A 21,524-nucleotide genomic window follows, 5' to 3' on the forward strand; every position below is an offset into this window, starting at 1 on the left:
GGCCGAGGGGGCGGGAGGGCGCCCGGCAGGCGAGCGACGTCCCCGCTTCCCGCGGCGGCCCCGACTGCGCGAGTCCTCCACCGCCCCCCCGCCCGGGCCCGCCCCCGGGGAGCCCGCGGCCGCCGCGCGAGTGAGCAGCCGTCCGGCAATTACGGTTCGTGCCTTTCGGAAATCCCTGGGAAATCTCGGAACCTTCAGGAGTAACTGGGGTCTTTCATTTCGGACATCCCCTTTCCGCGGGGCTGCTTCTGCTTTTCAAAACTGTGAAGGAAGATATTAAACATTGGCAAAAGTGAATTCACTTTTCATAAGCCTCAGGTACCCGTCACCAAGAATCGACAATTATTTAACACGTTGCCAATCTGGTTTCGTCCTCTCCCCTGCTCTGTGCGTGAATATTTTGAAAATATTCAATCTTCTTATTGAATATTTTCAATAATACTGAGATTTGAATATTGAAGATCAAATCTCAAACGGTATTTTACCCTTACAGTTAATATGCATCTCAAACTGATACAGATGCTCTGTGCTTGAGTATCTTGAAAATACTCAATCTTCAAATCTCAGTATTTTACCCTTAAAATTAATGTGCGTCTCAAACTGATACAGATGCTCTGTGCTTGAATATTTTGAAAACATTCAATCTTCAAATCTCAGACAGTATTTTACCCTTAAAATTAATGTGCATCTCAAACTGATAACAGATGTTTTTTGACTTCACCGTTATCATATCTAACAAAATCATTTCTAATATCATCTAATACTCAGTACGTACTCAAATTGACCTGGTCAAAGCCAAAATGTCATTTGTGTTTGTTTTTCCTATCAAAAAAAGATCCATTGTATTTTAGTATATCTTGTAAGTCTTATCGCAGAACACTAGATTTTCTAATACTTTCAATGGATTTTCCTTATTACCTGGAAATGCTTTTGTAAAAAGAACTTTCACCCACTCATTGGTATCCTGAAATACAGGGATCCTAGAAGAAAGACTAGAAAAATGCTGGGATTTTTCACTTTAATTATAAAATTTCAAAAAAAAAAAAAAAAAAATTATAAAATTTCAGAGAAATGAATTGATGCCCTAGCAACCTCCAGTGTTAACCAGTAAAGTTTTGTTTGTTTAGGATCATTAGGAATGCATACATTTTACATAGCTGATGTGTTTTAATCCATTATTATTATTTACGATACTCAGATGATCCCATTAGGCTAGTAGCACACACCTTAGAGTTGACTTCTTTGTCCTTTGATGTGATCCATAGTCACTTATTGAATAAGCCTCCTGGCCTGCTATCACTCCACACACATATTTCTTGTTTTGTTTACCCCTAAACTTCTTGGGGGTTTGCAAACCAGCCATATGCTTTGTCACTCCCAAGCCCCTGCTCAAGCAAATTCCTTTGCCTACAATGCCTTTTCCTATTTATGCACTAATTTAGGCATCCTTGAAGACTTGGTGCTGACTTTATTACCTTTATGCAGTTTTCTCAAATCTCCCAAATAGAGTGAGGCTTCAGGCTTCATTCTTTCTTCCAACACTATAGGAGCACCAATAGCATGGACCACTTTGCATTAGTTAATTGTTTGCAACTCTCTCCACACAACTGTTAGTTCGTTGTGGGCACAGGCCTTCACATGCTCATTTTGTATCTTTAAAGTTCCTGATAAATGAAAACTTATGATTCCTAAATTAATAAATCCATCCGGGGATCCCTGGGTGGCTCAGCGATTTAGCGCTGCCTGCAGCCCGGGGTGTGATCCTGGAGACCTGGGATCGAGTCCCACATCAGGCTCCCTGCATGGAACCTGCTTCTTCCTCTGTGTCTCCGCCTCTCTCTCATTCTCTCTTTCTCTGTCTCTGTCTCTCTCTGTCTCTCTCTCTCTCTCGTCTCTTATGAATAAATAAAGTCTTTAAAAAAAAACTTTAATAAATCCATCCATTTATGGAAAAAGTTTACTGTCTACTATAGAATAGGTGTTGAAGATTCTGAGATAATCTGTGCAGCATACTCCATGATGGGAAAAACAGAGAAACAAATAAAATACAATATTATAATGGTCTGTGGGCATAGCTACCTTTCCCACTTTCTGTCCCTTCTTCCCAGAATGCTGCTTACCCCTGTCCCCATCTTCTCACTGCTGACTCCTCATCATTTGCGTTCTCAGCTAAAATGTCCCCTCCTCAGACTTTTCCTCACTAAATCACATAAATTTTCTTAAGTAGCCAATAGCCAGCCCCCTCCATTGATACACTGAAAGACGTTAACCAACAGAATATGTCCAGTGCGATGAGGTATATATGACTATGTGATTGTCTTCTGTAGACAGTTCAGGCCATCTTACTGGAGTTGTTCACTCTCTCCCTTGGGTGGAGGAAGCAACTGGCCATGTTGGGGAACCCCACGTAGCAAGGAACCAAGCCTCTTGGAGCTGAGGGCAACCTCCAAACCACAGCAAGAAACCAAAACCTTCAATCCTACAACTGGAAGAAACTGAACTCTGCCAAACCCGAGATTAAAAGTATATCCTTCCCCATTAGAACCTCAGATAAGACCACAGTCTCACCCAATATCCTGATTGCAGTCCTGTGAGACCCTCATCAGAGGAGCTACTTAAGCCATGCCTAGATTGCCAACTATAAAAACTGAGATAATAAATGTGTATTACCACTAGGTTTTGGCAGTGCTACACAAGCAAGAAATAATGTGCAGTCTTGAGAAAATTACATTCTGTGTCATGCAGTTTATTTGTAACTTTGATGTTGTAGAGGGGTACTACTACTAATTAACTACTACTAGTTAATTAAAAAAATCATTAAAGTTATACTTTGCCAAGGGACGCCCGGGTGGCTCAGCGGTTGGGCACCTGCTTTTGGCTCAGGGTGTGATCCTGGAGACCTGGGATCGAGTCCCACATCGGGCTCCCTGCATGGAGCCTGCTTCTCTCTGCCTATGTCTCTGCCTCTCTCTGTGTCTCTCATGAATAAATAAATAAAATCTTAAAAAAAAAAAAGTTATACTTTGCCATGTTGGAAGACAGTTGGCCATGTTTCTGCTTGTCTTGTGAGGTGGGTACTGTCTGCTTTCGTTCCTTTGTGTAGGAAACAACCTTGGACAAGAGAGATCGTGTGCATTTGTGGAGCAAAGGGCAGGTTTGCTTAGAGCCTACAAAGTCAGTCTCCCTTTGAGCAAAGGGCAGGCATTCCTACAGCCCACTATTAAAGATTTGGGTTTCCTAAGTTCACTATTTTTTTTTCCTGTAATGCAACTCAGAGTGTGTGCAGATGCCATCTGGCCTTCTTTACATCACCCTGTGGGAATTGAGGCTCAGAGAACTGGCACAAAAGTGCCGATATGATGCATTGCTGCTATGGCTGTAAGGAATGAATTACCCTTTATCTCTGACCTGGCAGTTTGCTGGCTTCTAATAGCATTCATGGGACTATGATAAGCAAATAGGGTAAAATTTCAAACCCTTCAGAGTTCTTGAAAAGCTATAGAACATGATATATAACACATATTTATCTGTAGAAATTGGAAAGCTTTTATTTTTTTCCCCAAGAGGCAGAAATGTAAATACTATACAAAATTACCTCTGAACTTACGAACTGCGGAAGTGAGAATTCAGGCCTTGTAATTCTTCTCTCTCAGCATATGGTGTCACTCCTCCACCAACATCCACTACCTACCCTTCCTTGGTAAAGTCTCCACACCTGGAATTAGGCAGGAAAAATAGCTAATACTTTCAACACGGAGGGATCTGAGAGTATTTCCTTACTTGTTGCTTGTTACATTACCAAGGCTGTCATCCACATGGTGCCACGCACAGGTATTGCTTCCATTCGGTACCACACAATAACATATTCACTGTACTATACAAAAGTCCATTATAGTCCCCATTTCAACTCTTGCTGCCTATTAATATAGCAGTTACAATAGCAATAGCGAAAAGCCCCTAAGGGCTTAAAATAGTAAAATATTGCTGGTTAGAATCAGCATTGGGAAGCAAGAACTTGATATGAAAGTACTTAATCAAACCAACCTCAGAGTTGCCTCTCTTAAACAGATGCTTGAATCTAATCCTTTGTTAGTCTCCACATGCCACCTACCTCTGATTTAATCTCCAATTACAGCTCTCTAAAATGGTGTTTTTCTTGGGGGAAATGGGTTTTTGAGATTTTTCTTGGGAAGAGAATGGGAAACATTAAATGTCATTGTTCTATACTCCTCTATTTTTCCTCAAAGACTAAGGCCATCATGTTGCCGGGTGAACTGGTTCCTGAGCCATCAACCCAGTCAGACCTGAAGGAGTTGCCAAAGGTTCTTGGTCCTGTCAAGAGAAGGAATTCAAGGACAGGCGTGCAGCACAGAGGATGAGTAACAGAAGCTGGAAAGCTTATTACAACAAAAAGTACCCTGAGGAGATTTGAGAGCAAGAACAATAGCAGGAGCAATGCGTGCCCTGGGGGTTTCAGTTTCTATCTTTTATTGATCGTTAAGTGGGAGGCAGAATATTTATTACTTGGGGTGGGACACAACGGTTAACACTTTTTCTTCCAATTTGGTCAGGGTTTCCTGTCATGGCCTCCACCGTCTTGGGCCTGTCCGGTTAGATCTGGCTTCTTGTGGTGTACTGCCCGGAAGGGCCTCCGCCTTTGCCACCAGCTGGCCTAGACTTCCACCGCGCTAGCCTCCAGCACTGTATCCTGATACAGCCTAACAAAGTGCCTACTCTGACAAGCCCACAAGTCTGAAGGCATTTAGACTGAGTAAGAAAGGCAAAGAATGTTTATGTAAAAATCATTAGTCTTTGTCATTTCTAAGACTAATGATTTTTACATAAACATTCTTTGCCTTTCTTACTCAGTCTAAATGCCTTCTATGCTGAGTGAAGTAAGTCAGTCGGAGAAGGACAAACATTATATGTTCTCATTCATTTGGGGAATATAAATAATAGTGAAAGGGAATATAAGGGAAGGGAGAAGAAATGTGTGGGAAATATCAGAAAGGGAGACAGAACGTAAAGACTGCTAACTCTGGGAAATGAACTAGGGGTGGTGGAAGGGGAGGAGGGCGGGGGGTGGGAGTGAATGGGTGACGGGCACTGGGTGTTATTCTGTATGTTGGTAGATTGAACACCAATAAAAAATAAATTAAAAAAAAAAAAATCATTAGTCTTAAAGCTTACCTCTTCGTAAGTTAAAAGGCAGAAGAAAAAGCAACCTACGTGTGTAGGGTAGCTGTAAACTACTCTGAAACTAAATATTTCACTTTGGAATGTCTTTGGTATTTTTTCAAGACTATTCCATCCTGAAGAAGCAGTTGTTGGAAGGGTTTTAAGAGTCCCAGTGCTCAACTGATGAATTACTGAATTCTACCTCTGAAACTAATCATATACTATCTGTTAATTAATTGAATTTAAATAAAATAAAAATTTAAAAAGTCACAGAGCTCAAGGAAGAAACTAAGAGTTGCTAATATCTGGAACACCGCCCATTAAAGGACGTGGGGGCAGGGCAAGATGGAGCGGCTACCCAGCTTTGCCTGAGGCCTGCCAATACTAGTTTACCCTAGTAAGTCACAGGGAGGGTTGCAGGACCCTTATTTCAGTGAAGTAAGGAAGGAGAGTGAGCAAGAAAAGTCTTTTCTCAATTGCAGAAGCTGTTTCAGTATTTTGGTCTATAACCTACATCTACAGTGTATCTCAATTTTCTATACCTAAATTCTTAGATATTTCTCTTTTCTTCTTGTTGATTTCCTAGACACAAAAGTTTAGTAGCACATTAAATATTAATCAATGATTAATTTAAAAATAAGAAATACTCACCTTGCATTTAGACAAATTAAATGGGATAGTAGATAGAGCACAGACCTTAGAGGGAGATGTTGAGCCTCAGGCCTGCCACTTATAAGTTTTGTGACTGAACAAATCATGTCCATCTCTCGGTGTTCTCATCTATAATCTAAATAATAATGCTGTGAGGATCAAATGATGGTTCACAAACTCATCATGTATGGAAGACATCGTAGCTGAAGATTATGCTGCCATTTTAACTGCTTATACATTTTTTTTTAAGATTTTATTTATTTATTCATGAGACAGAGAGAGGGGCAGAGATACAGGCAGGGGGAGCAGGCTCCACGCAGGGAGCCGGACATGGGACTTAGTCCCGGATCTCCAGGATCATGCCCTGGGCCCAAGGCGGCGCTAAACCGCTGAGCCACCCGGGCTGCCCCTGCTTATACATTCTAAGTGAGCACGTCTTAAAAATCTGACTTCTCTATTAAGAATTATCAGTGCCAATATGAGTGTTACTGGACAGTACTAGAGGCAAAAATCGTTCAGACCTTTTCTTGGGACGCCCAGCAGTTGGGCCCCTTGCCTTCGGCCCAGGGTGTGATCCTGGAGTCCTGTGATCGAGTCCCACATTGGGCTCCCTACATGGAGCCTGCTTCTCCCTCTGCATGTGTGTCTCTGCCTCTCTCTCTCGTGAATAAATAAAATCTTTAAAAAATTTTGTCTCGCTACTTATTTAAGATAAGAGATCTTTCTATGGGAAAAAATACTTCAAGATTCTTTGTAGCAACAGGGCAAAATAAAGCTTTCTTTGGAATAATTTGGATGAAACTTCATGCGGTGTCTACTGCATACTAACTACTGTTAGGGCACCAAAATGAGTATAAGATCACAGCACGTCATCTACAGATTCACAACATGTCTTTATGACAAAATGATTATTTTTTACTTAAAAGCAAGAACATGGCTTAAGCTCTTAGGATAAAACTTACTTTATTCTGCACCAGCTAAAAGCGTAGTGAAAGAGGACATCAAATCATTAAATTCAATTACTACTCCATGAAGCAGTGTTTTCCAGATTGCATTTAGTGGGATGCAACCAGTATAGTTTTCCCTGTTTTTCAAGCACAGAAAATTGACCTATTTATCCTGCTCTGTGCATGACACATTGTCATCATTGGTCTTTGCAAAGTCATTTTATTCATTTGCATTTATCCCCATTCTCTTCCCATACTTACCTTCCTTCTTAAACAACCATTCTGTTTAAAGCAAGTCATTTTATACATATGTATTCTTATGGGTATTTTCTTCAGGTTTTTGTACCCCTTCTTTAAATTTATGTAAATGGTATCGGGGTATGTATTTATTCTTTTTTTCAGTAACCACACTCTTTAAAAAAAAATATTCATGTTTCTTTGTGTATGCTGTCAATTTCTTCTAGTGTGTGCCCAGTACAATACACTTCCCTATCCACCCCGCAGGGATGAATGCCCACATTGCCTCTAATTCTCTGCCACATAAACATGCTGTGACAATTATCCCCATGTATGTCCCCTATGGACTTGCTGGGAAGTTCTCTGGAATACACATCCAGAGACAGAATTGTTGAGTCACAGACTATGCAACTATTCTTAAATTAACTGGATATTGCCTAACTGCCTTCCAAAATGCACATTCCCAACAGTAACCTGCATTCTCACAGGTACTTGGCATTATTCAGCTTTCTAATTTGTCAGTCTAATGGGTAAAAGTGATATTTCACTGTTGTTTTCTTTTCCATTTCTACAATTAATACACTTTCGGAAGAGCTCTTTTTGTGAATGTTGGCCTCAAGTTTTCTATTTATTCTACATATTCTCTTGCCTTTAATAAGTATGCAAACAAAAACAAGTTGAACATTTCTGCTTCTATATACTGTTTATATCTCTTTTCCATATCTCTGTTGGGGTTGGTCTTCTCTTATCATTACTTTCTATAAGCTCCTTAAATATTCTAGACATCAATCCCTTGTTGGATTTAGATGTTTCAAATATCTTTGACCAATTCATCATCTGTGTGTTAACTTTGTCTATAGTTTCTATTAAAAGATAAACTGAGGCATATTAAAAATTTTAAGAGTTTATTTGAACAAAAATTGTTACAAATTGAGCAGCAGAAATGGTTAGGAACACTCACTCCACTGACAGGAGCTCAGAGAGAGGCCTCTACAGAGAAAAAGCAGAAGAAAGTATATTATTGATTGGCCACAGCTTAAAACCTTAGTTGGCTGTTTGTGAATGGTTGTCCTTAGCATTTTGATTTTGTAACCTTGAGGTATTTGTAGGCTTAACTTTCAGTTTGCTTAATGTACATCACTGCACCATTAGTGCCACATCAGTCTAATAGCTTCTTTGTTTAATATGTCCTACAGAAAACAGCAAGCCTTTATTTTAATGTAATTAACTTTATATTTTTTTTAACTTATGATGAAAGAAACTCTCTAAAAGGCCTTATATACAAGGGAAGCCATTTTAGATTTCTTTCTAAGTTAGCATGACTGTACATAAACTTTGTTCAAACCAAAAGCTTGATATATGGTCTGCCACACATGCAATGCACACATGCTTTGTGAACGAGTAGCCTAAAGGAAAACCCATCTTGTGCCTGAGTTATCAATCAACATTTCTGTTCCCTGCATTCCTTTACAGTAAAACTCATGATTCCTGCCTATATGCTAATCTATAATCTTTTGAGCTTTTACAAGATGTGAAAAAGACACAACTGTAAAAACTTTTCATTCTCCAGAGTACTTTCCTCCCTATGAAGAGTGTTTCCTGAGCACTGTCCTAATGTGGGCTCAGATAAAACTGTCTCTCTTTACTATTAGATTCTATTTTTTTTTTAAAGATTTTATTTATTTATTCATAGAGATGCAGAGAGAGAGAGAGAGGCAGAGACACAGGCAGAGGGAGATGCAGGCTCCATGCAGGGAGCCTGACGTGGGACTCGATCCAGGGTCTCCAGGATCACGCCCTGGGCTGCAGGCGGCGCTAAACCGCTGCGCCACCGGGGCTGCCCTATTAGATTCTAAATGGTTTGTTCAATTTGTGTTGACACTCAAAATTTGTGATTTTGAAATGTTGCCAAATAGGTTGTACTCCACTCCTCAGTGTAAAGATAACCTCTACCAACTTTACATTAATGTATTTTGGAATCCTCAGTAACAGAGACATGCTATACAAGTTGGGATGATTGTTTAAAATTTTATCTGTAAGTAATCTCTATACCCAGTGTGTGGCTTGAACTCATGACCCCGAGATTAAGAGTCGAACCCTCCACTGACTGAGCCAGCCCAGCACCCCTAGAGTTAGGATGATTATTTTAATAAGAAAAAAAGATTAGCTCTTCTACTATCACTACCTTCTATTAATTTCTTAGTTTGACCTTTCATATGTAGACCTTTAATGCATCCACAGATGCATTTTTTTTTAAAGATTTTATTTATGTGAGAGTGAGCAAGTGAGACAGCAGGAGTGGGGTGGGCAGAGAAAGAAGCAGACTCCCCACTGAGCAGGGAGTCCAACATCAGGCTCCATCGGGGGACTCCAGGATCATGACCTGAGCCAAAAGCACCCCTTAACCAACTGAGCCACCCAGGGGCCCCCAGAGACCCACCTTCTGATGTGATGTTCAATTTTCTTCCATTTGTTTTCTTTTCCCCATTGATTTATTCAGCCATGTTTATTGTACATTACTTTTCCAAACGATGTTGATGTTGGCAGTCCAAGAGGCACTGTTTGAATAGCAAGATATTAAACAACAGTAGTGAATAAATGGAGATCGTTTTTGTAATTTGGAAAATACACAGAAATTCTTTCTTTCTTTTTTTTTTCCTAGGCAAAGAACTTTATTAACCTTGTTTCAAACTTTATCCCCAGGCTTCTTCATCTTAATTAGCTGCAAAGAATGAATTGTGTATAAGCAAAAACTGAAAGAGCTGCAGTGTCCAAGGGGCTTGGGCTTAAAAATATTAAGAGATCTAGATTTTTATCAGATCCATGAACAAAATTTTAAAAAGCAGTCATAAAAAAAAAAAGCAGTCATAATATGAAAGAGCAGCTCCCAGTAACTTCTTCAAGTTTTATCTTCTTCAGAAGTTGACTCCATGCAGTTTGCTTCTTTCTTAGAAGCTTCATCAAAATTCTCCACAAGATCTGGAACTTCATCCTCCTCCTTCTCCTCCTCTCTGGTGGCAAGTGGTGCTTGCTTCTCCATCCACAGATGTTTGGGCAGAGCTTCAGCCAGTCTTCTTAAACTAGTCAGACTGTCTGCACCAAGCTGGTTTAAAACACTGGGTCACATTTCCATCAGCTGCTTGGTCTCCACATGGCCTATAATGGTCCAAGTGTTCGCTGACAGGGATGCCTGAACTGCAGGGTGGTTCAAGTGGATCACTGTTCCTTGGTTTGTGAACATACTCACTTCTTCAATAACAGAGATATTGTTTACCCCTAACTTCTTTAAGGAGAACTGAAGGTTTTGTTTTGTTTCGTTTTGTTTTGTTTTGTTTTTAATCATCTGCTGCAGCTCTTCTGTGAACCACCTTCTTCTCTCGGCAAGCAGTTCCTTTCCCACCAATGCGCACCTGTGCTTGCAGTTTGGCGAGTTTCTCCCCGTTCACAATGGTTTCTTTCCTCTTGTTGGAGCAGAAATGGGACCGCGCGCGGAGGGGAGGGGAGCGGGGGGGGGGGGTGGCGCTCAGGGGGTCTCGGGAGACCAGGTGCACAAACCGAGAAATCATTTCTATACAGCGCCAGTTTACAGCCATACCTACGGATTCCCCGAACCAAATCTCTAGCATACAGAAACGAACCTTGCTTAGGGGATACTGAGAAGTTTGATTACCCAAAATATCAATCACTAGGCAGCTCTCTGACGCCTTTAAGTCCTGGTTTTAAAAAAAAAAAAAATAAGTTCAATCCCTTTCTCCCAACAATTCTCTACAGGAAAAACAAAACAAAACAAAACAAACACAAAACACAACAACCCTCCACAACTGCAAATAGTAGGCATCCGTTTACTTATGTACCTAATGGAATTCGAGACGTGCCAAGGAAATAGTCATTTTTCAACTTCATTAACTGGTCTCTCTGCCCTACGAGTGAGAACAAGTCATAGTGAAATCAAATCACTCAGAAAGGGAGCTAGGAACAATTTTTCGCGAAGAATTAAAGTGTAGGGCAGCCCGGGTGGCTCAGCGGGTTGGCGGCTGCCTTCGGCCCAGGGCGTGACCCTGGAGACCCGGGGTCGAGTCCCACGTCGAGTCCCACGTCGGGCTCCCTACGTGGAGCCTGCTTCTCCCTCTGCCGTGTCTCTCACGAATAAATAAATAAATAAAATCTTTTTTTAAAAAAAATTAAGGTGCATGGAGAACGGCAGGCGCGTTTTCCCCTCTCACCGGTGGGTCGCACTGTTCAAATGTCTTTGCTCATCAAGTTTAACTGAATCAGAAAATGGGAGGAGCGGGCCGACCATCCGACAGCAGGAAACACGCGGAATCGATCCGTGACTCGGCGGGGAACCGGCTTTCGTCAGCGGTTCCTCCTGGTGGGCGTGGACAAGTCATCTCACCCTCTCGGGCTTCTGTTTCCCACCGCTGGGCGGAGATACCTGCCGGTCGCCGCCTTTCCAGCCGCCCCCGGGGCGCCTCACAACCTGCCCTTTCACCCCGCGCCTCTCTGCGCCTGCGTCGAAGAAGCGCCCGCACTTCATTGCCTCTGTTAGCTTCCTCTGCGCAGGCGCCAAGTTTCCCCGCTCCGTCTCCTGCGGTGGGGGGAGGGGCGGGACTTCCTGTCCCCCGTAGGGCTCCGCCGGAAGTGACGGCGAGCGAATCGGCGTGCGCCGGGCCTGGAACCGGGTAAGGTGGCGGTGCTCATTGCTGCCTCTAGGCCTCAAAGATGCCGGGCCTGGCGGCCGCAAGCCCTGCCCCATCTGACTCACAGGAGAAGAAGCCGCTGAAGCCCTGCTGCGCCTGCCCGGAGACCAAGAAGGCGCGCGATGCGTGGTCAGTGCGCAAGCGGGAGGGGGCGGCGGGCAGGTGCCTCCGTACCCCGCTCGGCCTCGGGCTCGTACCGGACCCGGCTCGCTGTGCTGCGCCCTTGGGAGTTGTAGGGCGCCGTGGGCTGTGGGCCGGCTGTCCCCGTAGCCCAGCCGGGGGACGTGGACGAAGCGGGCTCGCTTCACCCGTTCAGCTTTTCTGCAAAGGGTCTTTGAGCATCTGTTACGCGTCAAGTGCTGCCCTTCGGTCTCCTAAATACGTAGAAATAGATGAAAGATGCGAATTGACTTAAAAAGGAGCTTAAAATTAATGGAAGTCTATACTAATGATTGCTGTTACCACCCGGTACGGGGTAGGAGAGAAGACTTGGCAAGATCGAAGAGTAAAAGTTTTCTGGTAAAATTTTAGCACAGCGGGACCCGGTTACGTGTCTTAAAAGTACTGGAGTCCCCCTTGCCTCTTCTCCTCCATCATCTTTGGAGAGATGAATGAAAAAAATCATCTGTGAAGCAGGGTGACACCGTGTTGAGAATAGTACATCTAAATTACCAATTACCATCAACCCACGGAAGGTTTCGTTTCTTTTCATTTGATACCGCCTCCGTTGTGGACTGTGGAACAAATCTCATTCGGGGGGAATGGGCAGAAAATGTGAATGCACACCTCTCCCTCCAGCCCCTTTTTTATCCTCACACCAAAAAAAAAAAAAAAAAATTCAAAAGTGGCATAGTGCGGTTAAGTTGTAAGGAGCTTAGTGCTTTTTATTACTGCTCGATACTTCGCAAATAATACCGCGAAAGAATCGAAAGGCGACAGTCTGATGCAGAAATGGCTTTCCTGGTTTACAGTAAGTGCTTATTGAATCTTAAAAAGAGCCCGGAGTCATGACTGAGAGCCTGAGATGCAGAGTCAAGGTTTGATTTGAATCCTTGGTCCACCAGCTTTGTGACCTTGAGCAAATCACTTAAGGTACCTGCGTCCTGTGTCTGTAAAATGGGTCTAATAAAAGTGTCCGCCTCTAGGATTACTGTACAGGTCAATGATACAAGCCACAGAGGGCCTCGCCAGCTGTTCTCTTCACAGGGGGCTCTATCCCCAGCATCCCTTCATCTGCAGGCAGCCCTTGAGCTATTGAAGGATGTATGGTCTTTCTTTCTTTCTTTCTTTCTTTCTTTCTTTCTTTCTTTCTTTCTTTCTTTCTTTCTTTCTTTCTGGATGGTCTTTAAAGAAGGAAAACCTATCCTTCCGATTGTTTTCGTGTTAGTTGCCTCAGACCACTATGCACAAATATCTATAGTCAGTAGTCAGTTTTTTCTTATAATTAAATTCGGCTTAACTTCATCTTTACTAAAATTGCCTTTTCAGGCCCTAGAAGTCAAGCTGTATGGTCCTAGTTTTTACTTTGTGCATCCTACAAATAGAAAGTTCTTTGATCATCATGAGGGAGGCTCATTAGGCTGCTGTTGGCTGGCAGATCTTGATGTTTATGTGGTTGGGTGTATTTTGATTAGAAGGAGATTTATTTGGGTCTATTTGAATGTAGGGCAGAATGAAAAATTTAATTATTTTATAGTAGGCAAATTGAAGGTAAATGTTCAGATGGTTTATTTCATTAGAGAACTATGTATGTTCCTTGGATATAAGCTAGAGGCAATATTTGATAGGCATAATTATTTCTTCTAATTAGATTCTCCCTAAAAGCTAGTTGTCTGTGGAATATCTTCATGGGCACAGAAATATTACAAAAGCCAATAAAAACAAAGCCATTCGGTGTAATAGCATTTTTTTTTTAAAGCTCCAGCTACTGTTGGCAAATCAAACTCCAATAAAAAGATAAATACAAAAATGAAGAAATAAAAAAGTAAAGCTTCAGCTACATTCCATCAGACCCATGTTCTGTCTCACCCCCCATCACTATCATGCTGCTTGTTTACTAGTAATGTACTTAATGCCTACTTTGTTAGATAACAAGTACATTTTGTTTTATAGCATCATTGAGAAAGGAGAGGAGCACTGTGGACACCTAATTGAGGCCCACAAGGAGTGCATGAGAGCCCTGGGATTTAAGATATGAAATGGTGAGCGTGATACTTTCTTTTTTTTTTTTTTTTTTTTTTTATGATAGTCACAGAGAGAGAGAGAGGCAGAGACACAGGCAGAGCGAGAAGCAGGCTCCATGCACTGGGAGCCCGACGTGGGATTCGATCCCGGGTCTCCAGGATCGCGCCCTGGGCCAAAGGCAAGCGCCAAACCGCTGCGCCACCAGGGATCCCTTTTTTTTTTTTTTTTTTTTTTTTTATGGCGTGATACTTTCTGATTGGGAAGATAATACATAAGCTTATTGCTTCAAATTTGTGCTTTGCATATTTAGCAGTCATTGGGCAAGCTTCCATTCAAAGTGTAGTTCACCTGGTTAAGATGCTCAAGTCTCACTTAAAAATAATTTTCAGTTTCTAATGTAGGGACTAAATGATGCTAATAAGTTGAGAGGCATTCAGTGGATTTGGGGAGGGAGAATTTATCTTTTAAAACAGGGTTTGATAAAAGCCTTTAGAGTTACGTCAGAGTCAGAAGAGATAATAATTTAAGAAGCTCAGAATGTTCAGTTGTCTGACTTAAAGGAACTAAAAAGAAAATAATCTTTACTTCTTGTCTCTGAAGTGGGTCTTTATTTTTTTAAGGATTTTGTTTCTTTGACAGAGAGGACAAGCAGGGGGAATGGGAGAGGGAGAAGCAGACTCCTCACGGAGCAGGGAGCCAGATGTAGGGCTCCATCCCAGGACCCCAGGATCATGAGCCGAAGGCAGATGCTTAACCAACTGAGCCACCCAGGTGCCCTGTTGTGGGTCTTTAGTAGGAGCTTTTAAATAGGGAGTAGGCAATACATGGAAGCATTGCTTTCTGCAAAAGAAAAAGGAATTCTCACTATTTCTTTTGTACTAGGCTTCTAATAATACTACAACCTCAGACCTTTTTTTTTTTTTTTTTTTAAGAACTTTGAACCTAAATTTTAATGCTGAAAGGGACCTTAAATTATACAGTCCCACAAATAAATGATCTTTTGTTTGGAAGCTCTTTCTTCAGATAGCACCTGAATTCCCTCCCGCACTTCATTCAGGTCTCTGTTCAAAAGTCACCTTATGGGGCACCTGGGTGGCTCAATCGGTTAAGTGTCTGCCTTCGGCTTAGGTCATTATCCTGGGGTCCTGAGATTGAGCCTCTCATGGGGCTCCCAGCTCAGTGAGGAATCTGCTTCTCCTTCTCCTCTGCCCCTCCCCATCTTGTGCTTTCTCTATCTCTCACATTAATAAATAAAAAAAATTTTTAAAGTCTCATTGGAAAAGCTTTGGCTCAACACTCCATCTGAAATAGCATCCCTTCTCCATCACTCTATCCCAGTACTGTCTGATAGAATTTTCTGTGATGGTGAAAATGTTCTGTACCTTCACTCTCCACTGTGGTAGCCACTAGCCATATGTGATTATTGAGCCTCTGAAACATGGCTAGTAAAACTGAAGAAGTGAATTTTTAGTTTTCTTTATTTTAATTTGAATAGCCACAAATGGCTAGTGGCTACACTATCCTTAACATCACTGCTTGCATAATAGATATTTATTTAATATCTGCATTGCTTTACTCCAAGTAGAATATAAACTCTGAGAAAGTAAGAATTTTTGCTTTACTCACTGTCATATCCCTATAACTATGCCTGGCACATAGTAGGTGCTCAACAGAGAGTTGTTAATTAAATGAATAAATAAATGAGGAACTAAGGCCTGTAGGTATGGAATGGCTCCCAAAGTGAGTTAGCAAGATCAGAACTGGAGCCTCTGTCTCCAGGCAGACTTCTTTGCTTTTTGCCCACCCCTCCCACCGCCCAACATCCACACCACACCACCACTTTTAACTTAATAATAGCTGAGAGATAATGCCAAAGTCACATACCAATATAACAGCAATAGAAAGTCTGGCTTCTTTCCCTTTCACCTCTCTCCTGCCTCTTTAGAATTTCACATATGGCTAGTCTTCTTTGAGCTGTAAAAAAAAGGACAGATAAGGAACCTGTTCCAAGCTGATAAGAAATACCACTATGTAGTGGAAAATAGTCTAGGCTGAAAGCCCTGAGACTTAATTTTGGTTCTCTGGACCTCTAGCTTAGCATGTATTCTACTTCAGCTACATTTAACATTCAAGACACTAATCCTCTCTGGATTTTATTTTTTTAATTTATAAAAAGAGAACCATAATACATTTTGTGATTTTATATATGGTATGGTATATCTACTCTGTGTGTACATGACATACTTAAGTGGCTTTATTTATAAAGATTTTTTTAAAATGTATTTATTCATGAGAGACAGAGAGAGGCAGAGACCTCGAGGGAGAAGCAGCCTCCTCACAGAGAGCCCGATAGGGGACTCCATCCCCAGACCTGGGATGACACCCTGAGCCAAAGGCAGATGTTCAACCGCTGAGACACCCAGGCGTGTCTCTTAAGTGGCATTCTTTAAATCCTATGGTGAATCATTTTGTAAAATAAGTAAGTTTGGGTGTATGTGTGTGGAGGGGGGTGTTCTTTAAAAGAGTGAGTTTACTTATTATTTTTAAAGACCTAAAATCTTAACATTTATACATAGTTTCCTTGTTCATAATCTAACTTTCTTCCTAGGTTGTTGTGTAAACTTTTTGCTAATGCCAAGCCTGTCCTGATAAAAAGGGTGATTTAGGGGCACCTGGGTACCTCAGTCAGTTAAGTGTCAGCCTTTGGCTCAGGTCATCATCCCAGGGTCCTAGGGTCCAGCCCTGCATTGGGCTCCCCACTTGGTTCAAAGAGTCTGCTTCTTGCTCTACCCCATAGCCCCTGCTTGTGCTCACACACACTCTCTCTCTCTCAAGTAAAATAAATAAAATCTTTTTTAAAAAATTAAAAGGGTGATTTTTTAAGGGTGCTACAACTGTTGTCATACTTAACATGAATTCACAAGGACTCAAAGATGTCCTAGTTGTCTTTATATTATTGGGACAAAGAATGAGAGTGATTCCTATATACTTGATTTGTGTGTAGAAGAAAATGCAAGAGCTTTGGACTTACAAGACCTGGTGTTTAACTGTGTGGTCTTCGTCAAGTCCTTAACTTTCTGAACCTTAGTTTTACTTCACAGAGTCATTGTGATGATTAAATGACAGGTGTATGAATAGGATTTGTAAACTATCAGATAGAAACCAGAACGGAATAGCCCATATCTTGGGAATTGTGGATAGCAGACATTCAGTTGAGGTCTGTTGAATATATGACCTGATTATGTATTTTTGAACCCTGGTTATGAGGAGAGCAGTCTGAATCCACATACGGCCTTCTTAGAATTCAAATGTCATGTTTTCGTTTTCGGCATGATAGTACTTTTGGAAAAGGAACAGGTGTTTGGATCTCCTTTGGTCCCAGGTGTCCTGTTTCCCCAACTCCCATTGGGAAATGGACAAACAGTGAAGTAAAAATAAAAAGACCGTGAAGTTAAAAAAAAAAAAAAAAAAAAAAAAAAAAGACTTGCTCAAGCTAAGAATGGCTAGCTGGTGGAATTAACACTAAGAGTGTAGGTCTTTTATGTTCTCTATTTTTTTTTTTATGTTCTCTAAAACACACTTTAGACTTCATTCCTTGCACTTAATGAGATCTTATTGCCAACATACTCATTTTTAGGAATGCACATAGTTTTGATCTTCAATCCTAAAACCTTATGAATGCAAATTAAAGACCTATTGTTGAAATGTGTTGGTACATATAACTCAGTAACCAGCTTATTGGCTGTAAAACCCAGTACTACTGTCTACATTGTTATAAGATAAACCTAAGTTGGTATCTCTTAGACTTAGACCACATTTTTCTGAGGATAGCTTTAAAGGAAACCTAGTTTTGACACCTAGATCTTCCCAGTAATGATCACAAAAGTTATTTAATTCAAAAACCTTTGTAGGGATCCCTGGGTGGCGCAGCGGTTTGGCACCTGCCTTTGGCCCAGGGCGCGATCCTGGAGACCCGGGATTGAATCCCACGTTGGGCTCCCAGTGCATGGAGCCTGCTTCTCCCTCTGCCTATGTCTCTGCCTCTCTCTCTCTCTCTGTGTGACTATCATAAATAAATAAAAATTAAAAAAATAAATAAATAAACTTGAGATTAAAAAAAAAAAAAACCTTTGTAGATTTTAATGCCATATCCTAAGTAAGATAGGTCTTATTGTACCTTGAATTTAGTAGCCTAAAAGTAGGCTACATTCAACCAGAGGTGTACCTTGTAATCACCTAAGGACTGTTTTCCAAAATTCACATGCCCTGGGCCTTGATCTGTTCCTGTTGACTCAGAAACTCCTAGATAATTTTCACATGTAACCTTCTTTAAGAACCACTGGGTTTAAGCTGAAGAAGTAGCCGGGGTATTGCTAAATATAAACTATCTAAATATTTAATGGTAGCAAAGGCAGAAACTTGAAAACTACTCCTAAGGAAAAATAAGTGTGTGATGGTGGTGATTTTTGACACTTTCTTCTATCTTAAGATTCTTACTGAAAGAAACTAGAGGAACTGAGAACCTGCTTAAAAATGTAAAGAGGAAATGGTAGCTAGTATCTTGCTGACTTCAGGAGTCAGAAGGAACCCTGAGAACTCAGTTTGGGGGCTAAAATCATTGAAGGAAAATGAAAGGACTAGCACTGAGTAGTGGAGATACTCAGTAGTTACTGTTTAACAGAACATAATAGTTGGTTAAAATGTGCTGATTTCACACACATACACAACTGATTATGTATGAAAATATCCCAAGAAAATCCAGAAAAGGTGTTATTTCTTGCTATTCAAACTTATATTCATTCAATATATATTTATTGTTGAATACCCTAGAAAATGCCAGCATGAGAAAGACAGGGTCTCTTTTGTCGAGGACTTTCTACCCAGATATATAACCAAGAGGTTTACACCCAGAGGCTTTCGGGATAGCCCCTCCTGATACATAGTTAGTGGTAAAAGAGGCAGCAGTACTATGGATTGCTATCTCTTACAGTGTTGAGTGGCTCCTGTTTTGCTTATCTTTCCTGCTCAGTCCTTTCCTTAAGTGTATTCTTCCTTTGAGCCTTTTAGAAAAAGTTTAGATGTTTGTATTATTGATGAGGCTTACCTTTTCTAAACCACACGCAGGGAATAATAGCTAGATGAAGGAAGAAGCACTTGCTTTGGGTTTGAAGAGTTGTCTGACCCAGATTATTTAGTTAACTGTTTTAAGCATTGTTCTCTGTCTTCTGGAATAGGGGCTGGGAGTTGGGGTGGGTGAGAACAACATGGATAGAAGCCTGATACTGCTTGACTTAGACCAGCAAACCTATCCTCCACTATTTTCCTTTTCTGATTTCTAAATAGATTTCAAAAGGGTTACCCATATTTTGCTCTGGGGATAAAGTGAGTAACTTTCCACAGGAAGTGCCTTGTATGCAGAGCTGACCTTCTGCCTTCCACTTCATGGGTCTTTGCCAAACATACTTGAATCAGCAAGGAGGGCTTTGCAAGTCTCTTATCTTGACTATCTGTAAAAATAAACTGCCCTAGTCTTTTGGGGAAGAGATTTTTTAGTAAATAAATACAGAGTTTTTAACAAAGACTTCTAAAGATTAAAAAAAGTACTGGATTGAATAGTTTCAGTGATGTTTTTTAGTTAGACAAAATTAGAATTTAAAACTGTAGAGTTTTTTAATTCTAAACTGTGGTTTAGAATAATTGTGGCAATTGGTTAATAGTAGGTGGATGAGACATTCATTTCTAGTGGTCTTAATTCCCTAATTCCATAGCTGTAGCACGATGTTTGAAATCTAATTTTCTAATATAAATTTTTTTTTGTAGGTGGTTTACTCTGTAAATGAATAATCCTTGAAGAATGAAGAAGATTGAATAGTTTTGAGAATTCTTTGAGGAACTTTGATAAATGGAAAAAGTATTTATAATTTATTAAAAAAAATAAAGGAAAATATCACTGGTCAGAAATCTTCAGGTGTGTTTTCTTTTTGTGTTCCATACATCCCTACATGGCACTTACTTATTTTCCTTAAAGGATATAGTATTTTTTTAAAAAAAAACTCATAATATTAGTTCCTTCTGTTCTTGTGTCATTCTGGGAACTCTAGATACTCCTGTTGTAAGGAGAAAGTAAATACTAATCTCGTTTAGTGAAATCTCCAAAATGAAGGGCATAGAAGTAAGGAAATACCCTTTACCAATTCAGAATGAGTATGGTAGCCATACCATACCATCTCATTCAATGTTTTGTTTTTCATTTTTAACTTACTTAAAGGCAAGAGGTAGACAAGCCTTCAGTCTTCATGCTTTATATCATTATTGTTATTCTTGGCTAGTTCTCTCTCTCTTTCTCGGTTTTTTTTTTTTTTTTGGTTTTTTTTTTTTCTTTTTTTAGTTCTCTCTTTTGGGAAAGTTATTTGTTTAGATTTTGGACCACGTTAGGGTGCCTTGGCTTAGAAGATCTCAACTGTTTGGCATGATTAATCTGTAGATGTCTAGTTACATTTTAAGATAAACTAGGATCATTAATTTAATGCCTACTGGCCAAATAATTGTCTCTTACTGGTTAGTAGCTATCCCAGGCCAGAGGCTAGACTAGTATAATTAAGTCACCAATGAAATAGCTCAGTGCTCTGCTGTAGTGATACCTGGGATGGAACATAGAGTGTGGTTTGCTTACTATAGCAACCCCCTGGGCCTGTTAGCTGCTTATGGGCTAATGAAGCAATTAGTCACATTCTGCCTGAAGGGAATTGAGTTTCAAATCTCAACAACAAAAGATACTGAAGAACATAATATGTAGTATCCATATGTCATTCTCTGATGGGAAAGTTGCCTCTCTTCTAAAGGAGCTGAATTAAATTGTTCCTTAGGATTCCTAGTTAATTAAGAGCATGGTTTTGAAGTATGACAGACTTCAGTTCAACAGCTAGCTCTGTCACCTCAAGCAGGTCACAACCTCTTTGGGTCTGTTTTTCTCCTCCGAAAGAAAAGAAGCAAGGGGGACGCCTGGGTGGCTCAGTGGTTGAGCAGCTGCCTTCAGCTCAGGGCATGGTCCTGGAGTCCCAGGATCAAATCCCACATCGGACTCCCTGCAATGAGCCTGCTTCTCCCTCTGTCTGTGTCTCTGCTCTCTGTGTGTCTCTCACGAATAAATAAAATCTTAAGGGATCCCTGGGTGGCGCAGCGGTTTGGCGCGCCTGCCTTTGGCCCAGGGCGCGATCCTGGAAACCCGGGATCGAATCCCACGTCGGGCTCCTGGTGCGTGGAGCCTGCTTCTCCCTCTGCCTGTGTCTCTGCCTCTCTCTATCTGTGTGTGACTATCATAAATAAACAAAAATTTTTTAAAAATCTTAAAAAAAAAAAAATAAAAGGAGGGATCCCTGGGTGGCTCACCGGTTTAGTGCCTGCCTTTGGCCCAGGGCGCGGTCCTCAGGTCCCGGGATCGAGTTCCGCGTTGGGCTCCCAGTGTGGAGCCTGCTTCTCCCTCCTCCTGTGTCTCTGCCTCTCTATGTCTATCATGAATAAATAAATAAATCTTTAAAAAAAATAAAAGGATAGTAGTAATAGTGTACAAGATTGTGAGCACTATTAAAATGGTGTACATACTGTACATTTGGCATAGTATCTAGTA

The 21,524-nt window shown here is 41.0% G+C and overlaps 2 protein-coding genes and 1 pseudogene across 3 annotated transcripts in view; 1 reads left to right on the forward strand and 2 right to left on the reverse strand.

The window, feature by feature from the left end:
• The window catches only part of CFAP91 (cilia and flagella associated protein 91), a 104,377-nt gene extending 94,664 nt beyond the window's left edge, over positions 1-9,713 (reverse strand). The window contains exons 1-3 of one of the 2 annotated variants that reach the window (XM_072812341.1): positions 9,694-9,713; positions 9,454-9,571; positions 163-261 (exon numbers count right to left, since the gene is read on the reverse strand). The gene's annotated coding sequence lies outside the window, so the exon portion shown is untranslated. Of the gene's footprint in view, positions 1-162; positions 262-3,595; positions 3,716-9,453; positions 9,572-9,693 lie in introns of those variants that run through there. The other variant, XM_072812342.1, reaches the window with a different exon arrangement.
• On the reverse strand, positions 7,902-10,356 carry LOC140625091 (transcription factor BTF3 pseudogene; annotated as a pseudogene).
• A 1,284-nt stretch (positions 10,357-11,640) lies between these two features.
• On the forward strand, positions 11,641-19,858 carry COX17 (cytochrome c oxidase copper chaperone COX17). Its single transcript, XM_072812343.1, has 3 exons — positions 11,641-11,842; positions 13,826-13,914; positions 19,718-19,858. Exons 1-2 carry the CDS (start codon positions 11,736-11,738, stop codon positions 13,908-13,910), a joined length of 192 nt encoding a protein of 63 aa, XP_072668444.1. The 5' UTR covers positions 11,641-11,735; the 3' UTR covers positions 13,911-13,914; positions 19,718-19,858.
• The last annotated feature ends 1,666 nt before the right edge of the window (positions 19,859-21,524 follow it).

Source organism: Canis lupus, chromosome 35 (genome assembly GCF_048164855.1).
Source record: "Canis lupus baileyi chromosome 35, mCanLup2.hap1, whole genome shotgun sequence".
Classification (NCBI taxonomy): Eukaryota; Metazoa; Chordata; class Mammalia; order Carnivora; family Canidae; genus Canis; species Canis lupus.